Here is a 20919-nt window from a genome sequence, read left to right as displayed (position 1 = left end):
AATAAACCTTTAAATAAATCCATCAGTAAATGAATAATACATTACTCTTTTATTTCATAATTTATTTGTTAATTTTCTAACAGATATTTTAATTTTGCACTGTAAGCCCTCTGATATAATTATGACTTTGTGATTTATTTATATTCGCAATATATTGGAACCCCCCCCAATATATTGATATATTGCAAATCCACATTCGTCCTCTCACAGTGCACCAATAACCACAGTAACACCTTATAGACAACAAATGTCATGTTTATTGACCTTTATACAAAATTTCAAAAAGTGACCTTTTTGTACATGAAAATACATTTTATTACACAAGGTAATAAATAAAAAAAAACCTAAAACAATGCCATTACTATAACTGTCCTCACTGTCTCCCAATTTAAAGAAAACCTAAATCCTTACACTTGTTCAAATTTAAGAGGACCTCCCTACTGTAAACCTGTAAAAGCCATGCACGTTCAAACTCTGGTCCATCTCCTCATTGCATGCAGATAAGCTTGCTTGTTCTTATGTCGGAAAAAAATATATATAATAGGAGTTATAAGAGAAATAAAATCCCAAATGGCAACACTCAAATTCAATCTCTCCTGTTGCATTCATCACAAATAACATCGCAAAACCTCCATCCCATGCTTTAACTACACTACATAATGAATAAATTTTTGATTGTTTCATCCCTCTGTTATGGGAAAAAAGCCATGCAGCACCCTTCTGTAAAAGTAGTAGAAGAAATCTTCTGCCCTTAGACAAGAGGCAGGCTTCAGAGGCTAAGATCGTGCATTTCTTTCCGTCTCTGCCAGACACTCCCGGACAAGACCTCTTGCATGAATTATACCTTTGATACAAAAAACAAGTGTCATATTACAAGTTACATCAGGCAATAAAATATATGTATAAAACAACGTGCATGAAATTTTTGTAACAGATGATAAGAATACCTCTTTTGAGTCGCTCCATGGCACTTTTACTTCCAGCGTACGTTGGCCTTATTTCTTTCCCGAGCTCTTCGATGATTGCGAGAAGTTCAGCATATTTACTCTGTGGAGCTTGAGTTCCATTCAGCCCCTGTTTCCATGAGGGAAATCATTAGAATATTGTTTACTCTAGACTAATGCATGAGAGCTGTATTCTCATCACGTTTCTAACTTACCTGCGAAAATCCAAACGACGGCAGCCCAAAGTCATTTATAATTGGCTTGTATGACTGAACTGTGGAGATGCTGGAAGAGGGAGAGGGGATGTTTCCTGCTAAAATTGACAAAAGACATCATCATCATCATTATTATTATCATCATTATATGTAGTAGTAGTAGGCAGAGTGGGTATCATTGCTGCCTCACAGCTCCAGGGTCTCTGGTTCGATCCCGAGCTCGATTTTCTGTCTATGCGGAGTTTTGCATGTTCTTCCCATGTCCATGCAGGTTTCCTCTGGGTTTCCTCCCACTTCCCAGAAACATGAATGAGTGTGCAAATGTGTGTGCATGGTGCCTTACAAGAGACTTGCATCCTATCCAGGGTGTATTCACAGCGTGCACCCAATGTTCCCCAGGATAGGCTCCAGATCCACCCTGACCCTGACCAGGATAAAGTGCTTACTGAAGATGAACTTATTATTATTAGTAGTAGTAGTAGTAGTAGAAGTAGTAGTTGTAGTAGTAGTAGTAGAAGTAGTAGTAGTATTCATTCGTTCATTTTCAGTAACCTCTTTATCCTGGTCAGGGTTGCTGGGAATCCGTAGCCTATCCCGGGAACACTGGGCACAAGCTGAGAATACACCCCAGATAAGACAACAGTGCATTGTAGAGCTCCATACACACGCATACTCACACGCTCATTCCCACGTATGGGCATTTCAGCGGTTTTGGACAGTGGGAGTAAAGCGGAAAATCCGGAGAAAACTCACAAAAAAAAAAAAAGACGCACAAAACCTTCCACACTGACATTAACTCAATCTCAGGATCGAACCGTAATTATACCATATTTAATCAGAATTATAGCATAATTAATCAAAATAATTAAAAGTTTATTTTAGTAATAGTAGTACTGTATAATATTGTATAGTATCGTATTGTATAGTATTGTATTTTTTAGCGTTGTATAGTATAATACAGTATAGTATAGTTTAGCCTTGTATAGTATAGTATAGCAATGTATTGTATTGTTTAGCATTGTATAGTATTGTACTGTTTATGGTTGTATAGTATAGTATAGCATTGTTTAGTATTATTTAGCATTGTATAGTATAGCATTGTATAGTATAGTATAGCATTGTTTAGTATTATTTAGCATTGTATAGTATAGCATTGTATAGTATAGTATAGCATTGTTTAGTATTATTTAGCATTGTATAGTATAGCAATGTATTGTATAGTTTAGCATTGTTTAGTATAGTTTAGCATTGTATAGTATAGTTTAGCATTGTTTAGTATTGTTTAGCATTATATTGTATAGTATAGTTTAGCATTGTTTAGTATTGTTTAACATTGTATAGTATAGTATAGCAATGTATTGTATTGTTTTGTTTAGCATTGTATAGTATAGTAATAGTATTGTACAGGCTTTTACAGTGGGAGAAATCCCTGTCCTGCAGTACCGCGGATAAACTCTAGATGTCGCCAACGACGCGGTTTTCATTATTTTTTTTAACGCGCGTCTGAATGCGATCAATCAAGCGCCCTGGAGAGACTATCATGGAGGAAACGGAACGGCGCTGATCTTAGCAGCTAAAAGGATACCTTTTTATTACAACGTAGCGGCCTTCACCGAAACCCGATCGGCCATCTAATGACACGGACACGCCGAGAAGGAGCGATAGAACCGCCACACGCTAGCATTTTCCACAATCCTAACCGGGGATGCCTCTTTTTTCAGTGGTAATAATGGCGGATGTGAATTAGCCTAGCTCTCAGGATCTGACCCTTTAGCTATCTGACTGGACAAAAACTACAGACACGCTTTTTCCCCAGGTATCCTTTGTAACGCCAAATTTTTACACTCGACGTAACGAAGCGAAGACGCGACATTTTCGCCTGTTTTTTCGCTCACCTTGGTTCCCAGAAGTTCCCGGAATGTGCTGGTGGGGGTTAGGTTTGTAAGACATTCCTAAAGACATCATAAATTACAGAAATAAAAATGTCCCTAAATTCAGCGAAGCGTCCGTCTCACAGTCACTTTTTGTTTACAGCAGAGAGAGCAGCACCGGCAAATATGGCCGTCACTTATATTGACACCCACAATGCAATCCATCATTATAATGATAGAGAACTATTAACTTACACTAAAAAAAATACCCCATTAAAAAAAAAGTCTGGATTTAGCAGGAGAGCAGGAACCTCTCTAAACAAAATCCTAAAAGTTTTTAATCAGTGATAGAAATTATTACAGGATGATAATCTGGGGCAATCTTGAACTTTTTTGTTACTATTTTTTTTAAAAAGCATTTTTGATAACAATGATAACTAGATGTTTTTAAAAGATAAGTAATGCTTAATACATCAAAATACACAAAGTGCCAAGTGATATGTACTGAAAACATTTTAGTTTATTAACTAAATCTTTCCAATTATCACTTAACTTGGTGTATTTTAACCCAAATGTAGGGGTTTTGCTGCAAGAACTGACTTCAAGTTGGATTAATGAGTTAGAAAGAAAAAAAGAGAAGCAGCCTCAGGTTTTAACATGAAGCTCGACTTCTACACATCAATCCTTCCACCTTTTTGTTTTCTAATATTGGATTAATTATTCTTCAAAGAAGAAATCCCACTTTACTGAGCTTTATCAGCTTTCCATCAGTCTGTACTTGTTCTTATGGCAGCTTAAATACAGTCTACATATCTTGCACATGAACTTATTCATTTTATTCCTTTTATTTTATTTAGTAAGGAGCTTATTTCAGGCATGATTATTTTTTTTTAGGACATATTACTGTGGTTAAATAATCAGTCGATTTTGTAGGTCACTAATCAATTCCCTCCATGCAAAACCACATTACTGCCAGCTATTATAAAAATAAAACCAAGGTGTTATGCAACAGAACAGGCCCATGTGCACATCCACATTTTAGGGATTTTACTTAAAACTCATTCAGAAATCAGCTTTTTTTTTTTCAAATTGAGCTTTTTTTTTTTTTTTTTTTTTTTTTAAATAAATAAATTCATTAATTAAAAACAAATCACCTCACTTCAAGGTTAACCACAAGATTTATTGGTCATATGCAAGAGGTAGAGATCTTGCACTCAGCTCAATGTTCATAGGGTTGTTTTTTTTTGTTGTTGTTTTTTTTTTTTTTAATGTACAAGTGATCCATCAGTAGTGCAACTCGTGCAAGGCTGAAATGACGTTGTCCCTAAAGTGTGCCAACATCTATACCATAAGCAGAACATAAACTTCAGATATGCAACTATACACAAATATTGGAGAAACCTAATATTTTGCACCTGGTGAACATTTACACTGAATTATGAGGTGGTGGAAAAAAGGCATTATAGTCCTTCCACCCTAGTACATTAAATGTTCCATGTCACAGCAAATATTAAAAGCAAGAAGCAGGAAAATGTGCTAATTAAAAGCTGGCCAATGTTGATGTGGCTTTCCAATGAGCAGATTCCAGTTCATAACAATTTTCAGTCAACAACTTTGTTCTTAAATATACAAAAACCAGAGCAAAGGAGAAAAATAAACTGACCCTCTCAGACATGGACTTCTTTGATAAATAGACAAAATAAAGAAGCTAGTTATCCATTCAACCATGCAGCGTCAGATCCTGATGAGCCCAGACAAGTCTTTAGGTGTAGGTATTATAATTTATTAAATGTATTACCCATTAAAGAGCCAGCGCTTTCCCTAGGAGAGCATTACTTGATTGAGATCTTGTTTGATCTTTACAGGGGTATTCCACCATCTTTGCACCATGACATTCAACAAATCTCTTCAGAGGTTTGCAGTTGGTAGCGTTAAGCATGCTACAGAATGTCAGAGGGGGTTACAGTGCAGAAAAGCAGATCCCACGGGATCCTACCATGCAGTCGATCATTGTGCAATTCTGTTCTCGAAAAAAATGTATCTCCTCCAACTAAAAAAAGAAATCTGTGTGATGTACTAGCAAGCTTACCATGTAATAATTGAGTTTGTACAACTAGATCCTGTTCTGAACTAAAATATCTGTGGAAATGAGTAGGACTAGTTATGCTGGAGCCTCAAAGAAAAAGTTTCTGGACACAAATAGGATATTATTTGTCCTATTTATTTTGTCCCACCTAATACACACTAATACAGTGTGTATTAGTGCACACTGGAACGTTTAAAGTCTTAAAGAAATAGGAAATTGTTTGGCCAAAAAATGAACACTCTTTATATATATATTTTTTTTACCCAAATGTAACTTATCAGCTAAGATGGTTAGCTGGTTTTGCACTAGAGCTGTGAACATAATGCCTATATCATTCAATATCATTCAAATTCTTTTCTGGATGACTTATATTTCTATATTTATAACTTATCTATATTAGACTCATAGCTCCAGTGCAAAATTAAAGCAAATATTGGTCAAGAAACTTAGCTGATCGATTACAATTATGTTACGGAGGAAAAAGTGCACATTTACTCTTTGGCCAAACTGTTTATTTCAGTGCAAAAATGATGGAATAGACAGTCAGTCAATGGCCAAGTAGTGTGGGGTCCAGACCCAGGGCAAAGCATGCTTTTTGTTTTGAGGCCAGGAAAAGAACTGATGTGACGTTGAACCCCTGTGCGCTGACCTGAGTAAAGCAAATATGGGTGACTTTGCAGCTTTAAAGAATAAGGGGTTGAACACAGGCAGAGGAGAAAGAGGGGAAAAAAAAGAAAAAAAAAAAAAAGCAAGCAGCCTGAACAATATTCTATTCTCCCAACCCATCCTCACACTACTTCCTCTTCAACATGGGAGGCTTTACAGCTTTTGAGTCAGTTGTCCAGCCAGCCTCTATCCACACAAGGGCAGTCTTCCTCAGAGCATGGTGGCAGGGAGGAAGGCTCATGATGCAGTGCTGGGGTCCCGTGTCTTTGCTGTTGGCCCACTGGGCTTTGCTATGTGTTGAATGAGTGGCTGAGGCTCTGTGGGTGCAGCTGCTGCCACATCTGCTGCTGCTGCACGGCCAGCTGCTGCGATTGGTCTGATGAGGACAGGATGTTGGTGAGGGGAGCCACGCAGTTTGCTGGAATGATCAGACCTGGGTGGCAAACAATGTGGCGAGAAATAAAACATCAGCATCTACTCATGATACTCATGGGATACATAAGGAAGTCAGGATTACAAAATTTCCATCTTACTCACCTACTATTCGTTGTCCGTCCTCAGTTCTCAAACGGACAATCTGCATCTTCATGTTGTTTCCGCTTACAGAGGCTAAGACACCCTCTACTTTGGTCCACACACTGAGGACAGAGCCACATAGGACATAGTACGTCCGGCAACGCAGACCTATTTCACACTGCAGCCCCACTGACGCCTTCTTACAGTTCCCACGCCTGTGTAAGAATCAGATATTGTTAATATACTGTTATTACCAAAAAAAAAAAAAAAAAAAACCTCTCAAGAGGGGGAAAAAAATTGTAAGAAGAAACTCACCAATAGGCATGAGAGCAAACATCCGCTGAAGATTTGTACTGATCAATCCAGCACTGCTTAGCCTCATCTGAAAGAACCTATTTAAAGGTAGAAAAATAAATAAATTGAAAAGCATGCCAATCAGACTTGTGTTTTAGCCAAAGATTAGTACTGTTTACTAATGTTTTGATACATGAATTGGCAGTAGAGATTACCTTTTTACATCGCTTCCGTATATCTGCGTATGTCTCCAGTTTGAGCTGTTTTCCTGTATTTGGTCTGTACACCATAAAGAGTCTCTTTTTTGTGTTGACTTCCTTGACCATGATAGCTATTTTCTTGTTATTCCGTACCTAATTCCATCAAAACAATCCAATGGACAAGAACTTGTTTAAGCATCAGGAAGCAATGAGTGAGTGAATATAGCTGTTACATAGAGAGATACAATTGCTCTCACCTGCACGTAGAAGCCGTCGTCTGGTCCGCTCTGTTCCGCCCAGATATGGGTAGCGTCCTCCCATGACATACCCCTCTCCACACTAACCTGATCGGCAAAACCACCATTTGTTACTCTTTTATTATCTAACAGGTGATCAGCCAATGAAATCATATGCATCAGCTTCTAACAGAAGGCAAGCTGCAAATGTGTATGATGTACAGAGCAACACAAAGACTCGCTTTTGATGAATATGTGAAGCTACTAAAGGAAGTTTGCAATCTGTATGTGTACTTACTGTATAAAGTTCAACATGGCCTGATGTGGAGTAACCTGGCGTCAAGAACTTTTTCACGTCAATCTTTTTAACCTTCTCATCCCCAGAGCCCAAATCTATAAAAGTGACATAAATTCAGACAAAGTTTTAGAATATTGTCAAACCAAACCATGCTCAAAACAACTTTTGGAAACGGTTTTCTCTTACCCAGAATTCCCATGTCATATCTGCCATTCTTTTTAGCATTCTGAATGACAGCATTCAAAGTGTCAGAGAAATACTGGAAGAGGGCATTCTGCTGCTGGACCTCCATGCCAAGGATCCGGTTTAAGAATTTTCCAATGTTGTTGTAGTCTTTTTAAAAATAAATAAATAAATAAATAAATAAAAATGCAGTTTTACTTACAGTACAGTGCATATTTGCATCTTAGTACATTCAACTTTTAGAAAAAGCTAAAACTTACCTTTATCCAGTGAGAGAACTCCAGACCTATCCTCCACATTAATCAGCCCCACACCAATTAAACCATTGCGGATTTCTGTGGACACATGAGTTCAATTCCATCCTTCTGTGCTTAGCAGCTCAGTTTTTAATTTTCTAATTACTTAAAACATTGTCTATTGGTATATAAAATGCTAGTTACCTTTAAAGAAATCCCCTTCGAAATAAGACGGTGGGGAGACCAAGGGAGCATCCAAATTGACAATGGACTTCATAACAATCTCAAGAGCGTTTCTGCCATACTATAAAACAAGTAACAGGTCAGTCCAAGGTAGAACGTGATCAAATATTTTTAAAGTAAATGATCTCTTACTTTGTTGTCAAAGTTGAATCGACTGAGGTCCCTCGTCTCTGTGGCTCTTCGGTCTCCGTGTGTGAGAGCGCCCTGTGAAATTGCAGATAGATAGTTATTTTTTGTTTAATGAATTCTTTGCTAAACTAAAAAAAATCATTTAAAAATAAATAATTAAGAGTGGCACCTACCAAGCTCTCTAGTCTTTTGGCAACAATGGAGGCAAATCTTTGCTCTCCAGCAAGTTCAGATATCAGAAATACATACTCAGGAGCAGTGACCTGGTTAGATCTGTGTGTTCTACCTGCAAAGTACATGCAGATGAATACAATTTTATATTACTCCATAGTAATTAAAAAGTTAAAGATATTTTTTAAACAGATTGTTGTATTTTTAATTTTGAAATTTATCTTCAGATTGCAAAAGAACTGACCGAACTGCTGAATAGCCCGGTCTGCACTCCACGGCAACTCTAAAGTCATGTGCACCCTTCTCCTCTGATTCTTCACTCTACGGTCTGCTTGAAGTGAAATACCAGAGCTGGCTGCCTCAGAGATTATAGCGATGTTCTAAAAAGAAAAGCAACGTTAGATCCAATTCATAATTCTAGGAACAGTCTGAAAAAGAGGAAGTTCAATATACCTTCTCTCCATCCATGAACCTCTGTTTCTCTGTGAGGTTCAGGATTTCTACAGGAACGTCCAGTTCTGATCTTGATTCGTACGAGATGCTGCCGTCATCATTGCTGACCACTCTGCCTTTACGCCCAGTCATCTAAAAACACATGGGTTGTGCAAATTACATAAGAGGACTAATACATGAATATAGATGCCACTCCAACATTGAACCTTGAGAAAATCAAAGTGAAAATCACTGATTTTTTTAATCTTCAGTATAGTACGTGAAAACCTACCTCCGCAACATTTTCAGGGCCTCCCAACTCATCAATAAGCTCATCCAATGTGTTTGGTGGCAGATCCTCAGCCAGTTTCTCTAGCTGATCTAGCAGCTCCCTCTTCATCTGCTGGGCATCTTCCACTGCATCATTACTGGTCACACAACTACTTTCTTCAGGTTCACTTTTAGCTGTAATAAAATAACATCAGTTCAAATGCAAGCCTCAAGGAAATACCTCAACATGTTTCAAACTAGGGTTGCAAAAAAAGTGTGACATGCTAGAAAGCTGACATTGAAATGAGGAGATGAGACCTTGCCTTAGTGTAAACAATGCTTCCGCACTTACCCCGCCTACAACATGTAGCATCGTCGATGACTCTTCACCGAGGGATTTTTATTTTTTATCCCTTTCATCAAGTTAGGCTTCCTACACTTCCTTTTCACTACCTATGTACTCTACCTACGGTATTACATAACTGGTATTACATATATATAGTAAAAGTACATCTGACATATTTGCAGAAGTAAGATTAATTACAGTGTATTGTTCCTCACTTGCATTCTCAATTCCTGCTGTTTTTCTGATACTTGTCCTAACAGTACATTTTCAGTCCGATTGCCAACAAAAGAGGTGTGTTTAGCTGTTCATGTGCATTGTTGATTGTGTAGCCCTACATCAAGAAACTATCTTTGCCCCACATCAATAGTATATAAGCAATTACCACAGAAAATTTCAACACATTTTCCTAAAGCAATAAATAAAAACCAGTTCTCCAGGATTTTCCATTATCCATGTGCAATCATATCTATACCCCTACACCACCTACCTCATCACAATATTTTCTTATTTTGAAAAAGTCATCCAGCAGGTCTGAATGCTGAAGATTTAGAATGTCATGTAAATTTCCAGATTCAAGTAAACAGATTTTGAATTCTTTTCTTGGTACATGGAAATGTGTCAAAAGTGTGCGTTGTAATTACTCTCGAGCTACAGGTGTGGTAGATATAGGGTTGAAAACGATTTTGCTTTCATATAAAACTTCTAAAAACATAGTATAATACAGAAAAACGTACAGGGAAGAAAGAAAAAAAAAAAACAAAACAAAACAAAAAACCCACAGAGAAACAAGTTGCATTTTAAAAACACATCTAACCACCCACCAGGAGCAACAGTGCTGTTGGACGTAGATTTTACAACAGGTGTTGTGAAAGCAGGCCTGGTCGAACCAAGCCCAGAGGCTAACAAGGCACTATGAATGGAATCCGGGTCGATGCTCTTTTTCTTCTTCTTGTTCTTCTTTTCTTTGCTCTTTTTAGAGTCTTTACGGATTAGCCAAGGATCTACAAGAAAAAAAAAAAAAAAAAAAAAACATTACAGTATAATAATCACAGTTCTCGTTAAAACCATGAAAATAATCTACACCCAGGTGCTTACCATCTTCTTCATCTTCACTAGAATCATCCTTGAAGGGGTTGAAGTCATCTTCATCATCATCATCCCCTGAGCTGACTGAGTTAAAGCTGTCGTCACTGTCGTCTTTGTCAGAGTCTTCTGAATTGCTCTCATCTGAACTGCTGCCTGAAAGCCCTCCAGATTTACGAGACTTCTTTGCACCTTTTTTAACCTCTGCACCTGCAGGCACATTAGGAAAAAACCTATAGTCATACAGAAAGTGAAACAGTGTTTTGAACGCATTTCCAGTTAGACACTTAGACCTTAAATTTAATTAACTAATTCGGTGCAAGTAATGAGGTAAAGAAATGTGAAGTTTGTCTGGACAGGGTGGGGGCGGGATTTCAGATATACCTTTCCTCTTCTTGCCCTTCTGCTCCTCCTTAGTTTCTGCTGGTGAAGGTGTTTTCTTTGCAGATAAATCAATACCCAGTAAGCTGAAGAGCTTCTGTCTGTCTGGGGCAGGGAAGTGCTTCTCTACCAGTGACTGCAGGACACCCCTTCAGAATAAAATACAAACCTTGTTATTAAAATCATCACTGGAATTAAAGGAGATTTTGAAAAATGTCCACTTTATTTTTTTTCCCCCAATACAACTACATTTTTAATTATACCTACGCTTAAAGGTATATACTACGAGTTAAACTAAATCCTAGAATTAAAATTGCAAATTGTACATCCCAACCATTCATACACCATGAGACTGTGGTGTACCGTGTGCACACCAGTCAGACTACCGTTTTTAGCAGCACCGTAATAGTTCAAGGGAGATTATGAGTGTCACACAATCTGAGAACACACTACTTGTCTACTTCAGTACAAAAAAAAAAGCATAAAACCACAAAAAGCACTTTTCCAATGATTACAACAGAGGCACCTATGTTTCAGCCATAGCATTTACAAATTTTGATCCCTCACTACAGTGATAACTACGCTTTTCTGCTTTCACAGCTAAAGCAGTGGTTAGAGCGACCACAAATAATTTCCCCAGGTGGAGGGGGGGGGGAGAAGAAAAAAAGGGAAAAAGAAAAAACAGTCCACTGAAGAGGAAAGGACGTGAAGGAAACATTTGTTTTACGTAGAAGTTACTTTCACTTCATGCCAACTTTATCAACATGAGCTCTGACCTGTGAATTTGTGAACTTCTGTCTTGGGAGTCAATAAAAAATAAGAAGGCTTGGCTATGGACTCGGGTTGATTAAAATAAAAAGGAGGAGCTGTTAATTTAAGTACCAGTCATACCAGCTTATTGCTGGGTGGCTGCTAGTAAACAAGTAGTACCACTATCATACCCATCAGAAGCAACACATTAATGATACCTTCAAATTGCATGGATCACATGATCATTCAGCACTAAAGAAAACAGGTCTGGCTGGATCTGAAAATTTCATTTGGTTAACTGTATGCAGAACGGTACACTGTGTTTTTCCATTTCAGTATCAACAGCCAGGTCGTTCAACAATCAAAATGCAGCGTGAAGACGTGCTGTGTCGCCATTTTTGCGTTACCATTTGGATATCTGATATTTTCTTTTCATGTCCGTAATAAAACTGTAAAAAACAAACATTTTTATACTGTATTCATAATCAGGTCTACACATGCCTGCAAACATGTCAGGTGATCAACAGTAAATATCTTTCACTACAGTAGTTTTTTATTATTACTACGCAACGTTAATACGGACAAGGACTGGATGCAAGCCGGATATGCACTTGTGTTAATTATTTAATGGTTGTATTAAATAGGCTTTCATACTTAGCTAGTTGCTTAGAAAGCCAAGGGAATGTTTTCCAGGCACACAACACAGCTTTCAATACTCACTGAAGGAGCATCTGAACATCATGGCATATATTATAACCAAAAGTACATAACTACTGACCGAGTTCATCCTTACTTAGCTACAGTTTATCCACACTCGAATGGACATGTCCAGCATGACAATGTCCTGTGTCATGCATGCATCATCACTGAATGTTCCTCAAATATTTAACTAGCTCTCACAGGCCCTGAATCACTGCAGATTGGACTGCTGTACTGGCTAGTGAACAGCAATTGTGCTATGCAAGCATTCCTGTATGGTACAAAATTCCTGCACCATCTTGATGGACAAAGTTGGCTCAAGATACTATGAGCTAGGTATACCTAATAAACTGGCAAATCAGTGCATGTACCGCTGTCACAAAATAAAAGGTTAACGTCTAGGCAGGGATGCAATTTTTCATTCATTCCTCTTCAGTAAGCACTTTATCCTAGTCAGGGTCACAGTGGATCCAGAGCCTCTTCCACCAGGAGCCCTGTTTCTGTGAAGCAGCAATGCTACATGCTGCCGCAGTGCACGGGAATGTGATGTAAGATTTTTAATTTGTATAACATCTGTTAATTCAACACAAGGCATTCTAACTTGCAAAACAAAGCAGAACATTAGCATTCCCCAGACACAGGAGTTTTCCAACTGTTGTAATAAGTATTTTTCCAAATAGAAATAGCAAGAGGAAGTAGCAAGTGATCTTCCTTTTTCTGACTATGGCTTTGGTGAATATTTTTAAAGATGAAAGACTCACTTTGCAGTAGAGACAAAGTCATTGAGCTCGCCTCCACCTTCCTCCAAAGCCTCGAGTGTTCGTGCTTCACCGGTTGACTGCAGGCCAATGACCACACACTGAAGAAAAAGAAGGGGTGGGAGGGGACCACCACCCACCAATTTGTTAATCTTAACGAAACATTTTGGTCGACTGAGTGATAGGTTTTGCACACCTGAATGAACACAAAACATGAAACCTAACCTTTCCGTTCTTAACTTCCTCTCGGGCAAGCTGCACCACTCGGCGCACTTTTGAAGCGATACACAGGTACTTAAAGAACCTTTGGTGTGCGGACCAGAACTGTCCCCACATTGACTTTTTCATGCGCTGTTCGGCGTCCATCAAGTTAGCTGCTTGTTGGAATTTCTCGCGTGCACTCACCCACTGAAAGCAACAATATTACAGGGAATGAAAAAGTCACTCAAATAGAAATCGAAAGCACAAAGATGTCTCCTTTTCTTTGTAGCAATATTTTCTAAGATACGGTGGCGCACGTACCAGACGGACTGACTTGTTATACATTTTGATGTAGTTTTGTGTCAGAGGAACTTCCTCAATCTTAAATGTCACACCCTGGAAGCTCAGCTGTCGAGCAATGTACATTCCTCTCAATTTCATATCCATGGCAACAATTTCCATGGCACCAACACCTCTGAAATAAACCAACACAAAGGGAACATATTAAAAAAAGGCAGATAGATATTGAACATTCAGAAAGCCACATTATCCAGTGTGAAAGAACTGACCTTCTTTCAACAGCTTGAATAAAATTAGAAAATTCTTTAAAAGGCGTTCCTTCCCCCCAGATCCCAAGACGATTCATGTAAGCCATGTTCCGAGGCTCAGAGGCTCCTACACAAAACAATAAATGAGAAAGATGCCAAATCCGCATTTAAGTTTAAATACAGAGAAGACTTCTTTGGGCACAAACCTGTAGCGCTGGCATAGACGACACGTGCTTTTGGCAGTTTGTTCTGGAGCTCAAGAACAGCCAGTCCAGTCTTTGTGGGTTTTGATGACCCAATTGGGCAAACATTTTTGGCTTTGTGACATTCATCAAAGACTATCTGAAAGGCCCAGTTAGGGAAGTAGCTGAACAGTATTTTAAAGGCACACCGATGTAGCTGATAAACAATTAAGCTATCTTCTTATTCTCTGAATGATTTTCATTTTCATTTTTTTCGTCTTGAAAACAAAAAAAGCATATTAGCACTGAAAGGATACCACACCATCAAAATCATCCCCACACCAGTGGAGTAATTGTTTGAATCTTGTCTTATACTTTCCACCTGTTTGGCTTTCTCCAATCAGGGACGAGTACGTAGCAAAGATCACACCTTTTTTCACACTTCCGTTGTGTTTTGATGAGATTTTTCCATATTTGAACTGCGAGCAAAGCAAAAAAATGATTAACGTTTCACAATAATTCTGAACACATGCAAATGTTATGGGTCAAACACCTTTCAGTACCTTGTTTAAAGAATGGACCTGGATGTTCTTTGCACCAATATCTCTCAAGTCTCTCTCTGCGTCATACTTCAAGTCATTTGAGACGCTAAACCTGGAAAGCAAAAATAGAAATTAAAAGCATTGAGAAACACTCCCATAATGAAATCTTTATTTGGGCACAGACAAAATACATTTAAACATTAAAAAAACTGTCATACACGTCAAGTGCTGCCTCTGGATCTACTAAATGTAACTAACGTAGCCTTTACAGAGGCCAAAAGTGAGTGAAGTGTTACATTACCAAAGAGATCTTTTCCTGCCCAGAAGGTAATTTTCATATATGATTCCAGCAATAGTTCTTCCCTTTCCAACACCAGCACCATCACCGATCAGGTAAGCTGCTCTGTCTCCATTTGGAAGGAATGTCTCATGTTGCTATAAAGTCATGACATAACGCATTAACCTTTCTATAACAATTACTTGCTACGTAAAACAGTTATACTTACAAAACAAATACAAAGCCATGTTAAATACATCTACAGGACTACAGATTAAACTGCATGGTAAACTCAAGGCATGCACACTCACTCAAGCCCACGCAAACTCGCAAATAATAATATTCAAACAGCCCACTGGACCTACTATCATTTTCACACTAGATCAGTAAAAGCAAAATTCATATCATAACCATAGCATGGCACGAGTATTCATGTTTTTTTTTTTGTTTTTTTTTTTAACTAGTTGACCAGTAGGCCTAATTCAGAGGTGTACTGAACTAGTCATCTTTTTCATAGTTAAAATAAAAACCTGATAACTGCAGCACACACTTCATACAAAGTAAAAATGTTACATTGAAGAAGGAAAAAAAAAAGTTTACCCTTCTTAGTCTTACATAATGTGTAGCTGAGTGTAGAATTTATTTAATGTAGTCTGAAATATTATATTAAGTCTAGGGGTTACTAATATGCAAATTAATGGTAGACTTACCTCAGATTCTGAATGAAGTTGGTCACATGTCAATTAAATATTTTGTTAGGCCTTCTTTTATCTAGAATTTCCTATTCTACTGATTTCAGATTCTATTCTACTTTGGTGTTAATCAATACAATGGAAAACCAAAAGGTAATAAATGAATAGCCTTAGTTTCTGGTCCTTCAAAGGCTCACAAAAATACAGAAAAGGCCCAGCCAGAATTTGAGTCTGACATCCACTGGATTAAATATTTCACCCACGAGTTCATGAATACAAACCTGAGAAGCATATGTAACGGCCTCAAGCTGAAGAGCAGATAGCCAGCCTCTGTCGATTGTCTCCTCTGGAATGGAAAGCCTGTACCACACATTAGGAGGGCTGACACTTGAGAGGGAGCTGGTCTCTACTACAGGATCAGGATGTCGCTCTCCTATTTTCACTAGGAGTGAATAAAAAAATTTTTTAATAAAGACTCTCTGAAAGATAAACAAGATACTGCAACCTCTCAGTACCACACACAGCCCACTCAGACTGAAATCTAAAGCCGAGTCGCCTACATTTTTTTTTAATTTAATGCTGTGTGCGCAGTATAGTGTTCAACAGTTTGTGCGTTTTCTTGTTTTATGGACTGCTCTTACGTACATTTCATTGGCATGTATTCAGCGTATGTTTCTGCGTGTCCTAACTCCTCCTCCTCTTCCTCCTCTGGCTCCTCCTCCTCCTTCATTACGTGTAACTTCTTACAACAAAGCATACAGATTAATCCAGGAACAAGACCAAGTCATATGGAGATAAATATTTTCAAAAATATCTTACATTTACAGGTGAAGAGCTCCGAATTTTGATTTCTTCATTTGCCCAGATTCTGGCGACATCTTTGCTCGACACCTCCTTCTTCACACCATTGTTTACCTCCACTGCAAGAATCAAAGAACAACAATGCTGAAACAGGATAACAGAGGAGACTAGATATCTTCCATGGCCGGACACAAACACCCAAAGAGTGATCCCCACCAAGGCTGTGAACACATACTGCAATTAATGTGAACCTTCATTTAAAACCCTACGCATACCTTGTTTATTCATCAACTTCGTGGAGACCAAAATAATCTCTGAAACGGGAGAGCACGGTCAGTGTTGTAGTAATAAGCAGACAAGCAGAATTCCTCAAATAGAACAATATGTCAATATCGCCAATTTATACAGCAGTTTAAGTGTCGAATTTTGCACAAATATTATTCAAATCTTGACATAATTTTTTTAAAAGTATTTGTGTGCTTCAATAAGTGGTATATGATGAACATTTGTTTTGAGATCAAATCAAATCAGTCACTGAGAGTCTACCTTCCTTCATTTGACGAGAGTATGGCACGTGAAGTATGTTATGTTATCTTTTTTCAAAGTTATAAATTTATTATAGCTGTGTAGAGCTCCATGGAGACTACTTGCATGGGAGTTTAAAAAAAAAAAAAAAAACCCGCAGCAGTCTCAGCAGCTAGCTCTCTGCATTAAAATACTGCACAGCACAGCTTTTTCATTTTTTCGCTCTGACTTCATGTGGACAAACGATAAATTCGTTAGCTAGCCCACTGGGCAAATAAAACTACAACGTGCTGCCCAGTCCTGGAAACTGACAAGGCTAAAAAGTGGTAGCTGATTAATTGTAATAAGGTGTGGTCAGCTATTTTATTAGTTAAGTATGTTAATATAGACTAAGGGAAACAAGCGAATTTATGATTACTATCCTCTTCTAACAAAGTAGCACAATTAGTTTCTTAATCAAGTCGCTGGCCAACACTTTGGCAAAGAGATTTGGTGTTCTCCTAAAATATATTATTCAAGTCTGTCTAGCGTCTATTTTCTCTCGGCAGGCTTAACTGCAAACTGACTGTGTGTAGGAAACAGGAGAGTTATGACAGCTTTGTGCAGTGTCTTACACAGTGTCCTGCTTCTGTCAGTCATGAATACAGCTCTCTCTCTCTCTCTCTCTCTCTCTATATATATATATATATATATATATATATATATATATATATTTTGTTTCTATATATATATATATATATATATATATATATATATATATATATATATATATATATATATAGAAACAATCACACACACTAAAAAGTTTCATATTTTTAGCCTGAGGCACCATCTCAAGTCTTGCCACCTACCTTAGCTTTTAATTGCAAATAAATTAAGTATTAATTATAATTAAATATTGTGGGTGAGTCTATTGTTGGTTCCTCTGTGACAGTTTTGATCAGTAATATTTGCCAAGCTACATAAGCAATCACAAAACATCACATGCACAGAAGGACTCACTCGTGCCTGTAGCTGTAGCAACAGGCTGAGCAATATCAGGTGGCGGCTTCAGCTTCATAAGTTCACCAAGGCTGTTGGTCTTCACACCGCTGGTCCGGAGCAGGTCTTTCAGCTTAATCTGTTCCCGATTCGGAGGGACCACGCTGCACACCGTGGCGGTAGTGGAGGACGAGGACGAGCTTCGCTGAGCTGACGATTGCGTCTGCACCACCTTGGGTACTGTGATGGTCTGTCTGGAGGAGGTGCCCATTGAGGGCTTTGTGACCACGATGGTTCCCAGTGATGGCAGTTGATTCAGTTGATTTAAGACGAACGTGGTGGTTGAGGGCTGAGGCTTCTGCTTTAAGATGGGGAACAGAAATACAAGCGTGGGCTATTTAGTAACACCGCGGGAATAGAATCTGTAAGCAAAGCAAGGAGTTATCATATAAAGGACAGTAAAATTTATTATTTACAATAAAAATCAAGGACTTACTCGGATTGTGACTGTAGGTGTGGGTGGCACAGCAGGTTCAAGTCCAACAATTCCAGCTGCTTCATTACCAAGACCAATGTCAAGGACATTCTTTGAGACTGACTGAAAGAGGAGAAATATAAAACAATAACGCGAAAATTAAATCTCTTTTTTTATTATTATTTATCAGTATAATACAATTATTTACCAATATAAGCAAAGCACGTTCAACGCAAACCAACCTGCATATCTTACAAAAACCACACACACAAGTGCCAAATAATCTCATGACAAACATCACAACTTTACTAAATGGACTTGTTTACCTGTTGAGAGGCAGGGGACTGAGCAGTGTCCTGAGAATCAATGTCAAAAAGGTCATTTGGGCAGATTCCACTTTCGCTAAGGGCTGCAAGAAGCAAATCTTGTCCTGGATCCATCGTCTGAAAAACATTCACATCATCATTAATATCTTTAACATAAACTTTAAAAGAGCTAACTTCTATGATGTCAAATACAGTTTGCAGGAAAGCTTTGAGATTGGACATGAGATTAGTTGCTGGACAGACAAATAGACAACGCTAGTTACTATGGATGGCACAAATTATGTTCCACAACACACACACGCGGTAGCAATTACACAAGGGTTTTGTTGCCATGACAAATGACATAAGACTGTTGAAACTCGTTACTGCTCCATCAAAACGTGTTTTGAAGTAATATGTCAACAGAACACAAAGCTTATAGTAATATACGTAGAGGAACAATACAGCTTCACCATCGCATGCACCTTTGCACGTGTTTGCCCAAACTCATCCAGCTAGCATCTACTTCCTGGTCTGACTGGGCTTTTTGGCACACCAAGCCACACGACAACCGGCTAAAAGCTTGTGTACATTATTAATACAACTATACAATCATAATATTGGCAGAAATGCAACTAAACATGCGCAAGCACTCTCCAACATACATTAATACAGGCCTTGGGGTCTTCTTCTAGACGAGCGTTAAAGAAAATTAATAGCTAGTTAGCTGTAGTATATCTGAGTGCGCTAGTAACTGTAGTCACTGGAGAAACGTTAGCTAGCCGAAACAGTCACTTTCATTTTAAGGGCGGCGCTGTTTAAACGCTATTCACTTGAATAACACAGCAAAATGTATAACAGATGAATAAGTAATATAGCCAGGACTCGCTTGTTTTAGTAATAAGACGACTGCAGCAGTCGCACTTTGGCTTAAACGGCACTGTAATGAGCGCAGCCAAGCCTCGAGTTCTGAAGTTCATGCGCTAGCTTGCTAACGTTCATTTCACCGGCGACCTCCTGCTCGTCAACTCTGAACGACGAACAACGCTTAAGACGAATCCGATTTTGTAATACCTCAGTTAAACCAGTTTAACCGGAAAAAAAAGAACTACAGCACAAAAATACACAAAACAAAGACTTCTGGCTAACCACCAACCTCAAGTAACGTTATGCTAATATTGCTAAGTGGTTAGCAAAACACTCTCGTGCTCTGTCACCCAGCAAGTTGTCGAGCTGTCTGTCCAACCAGCCGTTACGTTAAGGTGAAAATAACAATTTGGGCTTCATAATGGCAGTTTTTCTGGAGGAAAATAGAAAAAATATAGATTTACGAAAAAAATAAGCAAGCTTCGTGAAGCCAAACACTGACAAAATGTACTTACTCAACGATTTCCAGGGAGCTCGAGCGTCGCGGCGGTTTGAAGGATGTTGCCCCTTCGCTTCGCTTGTTTTCTAACCAGCCGCCGCCATCTTTACCAAACGGCAAGAATCGCGTGGAGGTCACGTGATTTTCGGCCAGAAAGAAAGAACATTTCGACGCCAAATTTCCGTCGCTGTAGCGGCGCCAACGGCACGGAAACGCGCATTAAGCCAGAACGCACCGCAATCAACCATTAACTGTTCAACATCTGCCATATTAATGGTAGTTTTAGCCAAAAAAGTTGTCAGAGAAGCAGAGCGCTAAACCCGCATCACGTGACCAGTGCGTCGCAACACGAGGAAGTGACGTCTTTGCACTAGTTTCCTCCGGTGACACATCAGTTGACTTTCCTAATGCCATGTTGGTAAGGTCGAAGTGACAACAATTTAACCTCTACTGAAAATACAATTCGTCCTGAAGTCACAATACAAAGCCTAAGATTTTAAGTTTTTTATGCGAAAATGATCATATAAAATTAATTACATTATATCGAATTAATCGATCACATACAGTTTATTTGCCAGTGTTTATTAGTGTTTATAGACAGGGGGATTTCACGTTTATATACTTCAGCTTTAACACTAATGTATCCCTGTGTTCAAAATGGTAAAGAGCATTGTGGGTATTCTGTACCCTTTTGGGCAGGGGTTCTCAAACAGCCCTATAACTGCAAAAAAAAAAAAAAAATCACCAAACTCATTTATTTTAAAAACATAAACCAACTATTCAACCAACTATTAGTGTCATTATTTAAATTCGCACAACAATATGTAACTATTTATTGGAGTCTTAGAGCTTTTATTCTTGATTGTAAATATATAATGCATTTTTAAAGAAAAAAAATATATCAAGAATATCATAGAGGGTGCATTAGCCTATATATTCTCCACAAAGCTTTCTGACATGGCTACAAAAAAAAGTAAATATGCTCACTATATACATTGTCCACAAGGTGGCGCTATT

At 38.3% G+C, this 20919-nt stretch overlaps 2 protein-coding genes across 9 annotated transcripts; both read right to left on the bottom strand.

Moving 5' to 3' along the window:
- Positions 1–234: 234 nt before the first annotated feature.
- Positions 235–3386, bottom strand: LOC113544858 (cyclin-dependent kinase 2-associated protein 1). 3 transcript variants are annotated; one of them, XM_034312373.2, is made up of 4 exons: positions 3055–3386; positions 1160–1263; positions 948–1074; positions 235–844 (listed from the first exon to the last, which is right to left on the bottom strand). In XM_034312373.2, the coding sequence occupies exons 1-4, from the start codon at positions 3122–3124 to the stop codon at positions 777–779; spliced, it is 369 nt and encodes a 122-aa protein (XP_034168264.1). In that variant the 5' UTR covers positions 3125–3386; the 3' UTR covers positions 235–776. The 3 variants fall into 3 exon arrangements, with proteins under 3 accessions (XP_034168264.1, XP_026799694.1, XP_026799693.1); XM_026943893.3 differs by having other exon boundaries at positions 1160–1254; positions 3055–3309; XM_026943892.3 differs by having other exon boundaries at positions 1160–1257; positions 3055–3241.
- Positions 3387–4189: 803 nt separating this feature from the next.
- On the bottom strand, positions 4190–20251 carry sbno1 (strawberry notch homolog 1 (Drosophila)). 6 transcript variants are annotated; one of them, XM_026943722.3, is made up of 33 exons: positions 19919–20251; positions 18558–18674; positions 18253–18354; positions 17778–18117; positions 16526–16564; positions 16269–16369; positions 16095–16191; positions 15731–15891; positions 14782–14915; positions 14502–14592; positions 14256–14417; positions 13963–14098; positions 13778–13883; positions 13530–13683; positions 13233–13415; positions 13011–13108; positions 10804–10949; positions 10432–10629; positions 10158–10337; positions 9013–9185; positions 8742–8873; positions 8533–8668; positions 8291–8403; positions 8121–8192; positions 7950–8049; positions 7770–7844; positions 7513–7659; positions 7327–7421; positions 7050–7136; positions 6808–6945; positions 6614–6690; positions 6320–6513; positions 4190–6215 (listed from the first exon to the last, which is right to left on the bottom strand). In XM_026943722.3, exons 2-33 carry the CDS (start codon positions 18669–18671, stop codon positions 6073–6075), a joined length of 4224 nt encoding a protein of 1407 aa, XP_026799523.1. In that variant the 5' UTR covers positions 18672–18674; positions 19919–20251; the 3' UTR covers positions 4190–6072. The 6 variants fall into 6 exon arrangements, with proteins under 6 accessions (XP_026799523.1, XP_026799524.1, XP_026799525.1 ...); XM_026943723.3 differs by having other exon boundaries at positions 16095–16188; XM_026943724.3 differs by having other exon boundaries at positions 17778–18114.
- Positions 20252–20919: the final 668 nt, after the last annotated feature.

Source organism: Pangasianodon hypophthalmus, chromosome 17, assembly GCF_027358585.1.
Source record: "Pangasianodon hypophthalmus isolate fPanHyp1 chromosome 17, fPanHyp1.pri, whole genome shotgun sequence".
NCBI lineage: Eukaryota > Metazoa > Chordata > Actinopteri > Siluriformes > Pangasiidae > Pangasianodon > Pangasianodon hypophthalmus.
The sequence above is the reverse complement of the archived record's forward strand: the minus strand, read 5'-3'. Positions and strand labels throughout refer to the sequence as shown.